The 1,174-nt window shown below is 40.1% G+C and overlaps 1 protein-coding gene across 1 annotated transcript; it reads right to left on the bottom strand.

Annotated features, from left to right (window-relative positions):
- Positions 1 to 481: 481 nt before the first annotated feature.
- On the bottom strand, positions 482 to 886 carry LOC132630753 (uncharacterized). Its single transcript, XM_060346335.1, has one exon. It carries the CDS (start codon positions 884 to 886, stop codon positions 482 to 484), a length of 405 nt encoding a protein of 134 aa, XP_060202318.1.
- Positions 887 to 1,174: the final 288 nt, after the last annotated feature.

Genomic DNA, 1,174 nt, shown 5'->3' with positions numbered 1-1,174 from the left:
AATGCAACCAGGTCCCAGATGGACTGCCTGCATATCCCACTGTGGGAAAATCAGGTCAATGCGTAATTCATATTACAAAAGTTATTTTGTTTTTCCTGTCTCTTACAAGACTATTACAAGCAAAAAGAAATAATTAATACAAGCAAAGAATAATAATGATTACAAGAAAGGGTACTATTACAAACTGAGAAACTTCATCTTCATGCATATTAGAGCTTGATTGCATCTGAGTTGATCGGCTTCGGCCACTCTTGTCCATCAAGTTCTGCCAGTACTACTACTCCTCCGGAGAGTACTTTGCGGATCACGTAAGGGCCATGCAGTTGGGAGTGAATTTCCCTTTCTATTCATCTTGACGTGGGAAAATATTTTTGAGCACCAGTGGCCCGATTTGAAAAAGTCAAGCTCTGACTCATTTGTTGCAAGCTCTCACCATTCTTTGGCGGTATAACTAACCGTGGTATACGAAAACCATCCTTTTCTAGTCGATTAAAGCTAACTGCTCGTATCTAGCTCGAACCCATTTGTCCAACTCAACTTCTTGAATGATTCTTAAAGAAAGTATCTTAACTTCGGCAGGTATGACTACTACAGTACTGTAGACTAACAAATATGGAGTTCTTCTTGTTGAAGTTCTAGCCGTAGTACGATATCCTAGTAAAGCATAAGGCAACTGCTTGTGCCAACATTTGTAATTATCAGTCATTTTCCTTAATATCCTCTTGATATTCTTGTTGTAGGCTATAGAGTTCCTATGAATGATCTTGAATTGCTCACAAATATCCTTCATCAGATGGCTATTCAGATTTGCTCCATTGTCAGTTATAATGGACTCAGATACACCGAATCGGCATATGATGTTGTTTTGTACGAAATCAGCTACCATTTTCTTTGTTACCGACTTGTGTGAAGTTGCTTCCACCCATTTGGTGAAGTAGTCAATGGCAACAAAAATGAATCGGTGGCCATTTAAAGCTGCGGGCTTAATGCGTTCGGTGACATCCAAGCCCTAAGCAACGAAGGGACATGGTGAGCTCATAGCGTTAAGCTCACTTGGTGATACTCTGATTAAATCACCGTGGATCTGGCATTGATGGCATTTTTGCACATATTTGCAACAGTCACTCACCATAGTCATCCAGTAATATCCGACTCTGAGAATGCTTTTGGCTAC

The sequence above is a fragment of the Lycium barbarum genome, chromosome 3 (assembly GCF_019175385.1).
Source record: "Lycium barbarum isolate Lr01 chromosome 3, ASM1917538v2, whole genome shotgun sequence".
NCBI lineage: Eukaryota > Viridiplantae > Streptophyta > Magnoliopsida > Solanales > Solanaceae > Lycium > Lycium barbarum.
This window is presented reverse-complemented; position numbering and strand designations above follow the sequence as displayed.

Excerpts from the sequence above, each read along its gene's own strand:
- LOC132630753 (XM_060346335.1), bottom strand. The coding sequence starts at position 886 with ATGGTAGCTGATTTCGTACAAAACAACATCATATGCCGATTCGGTGTA.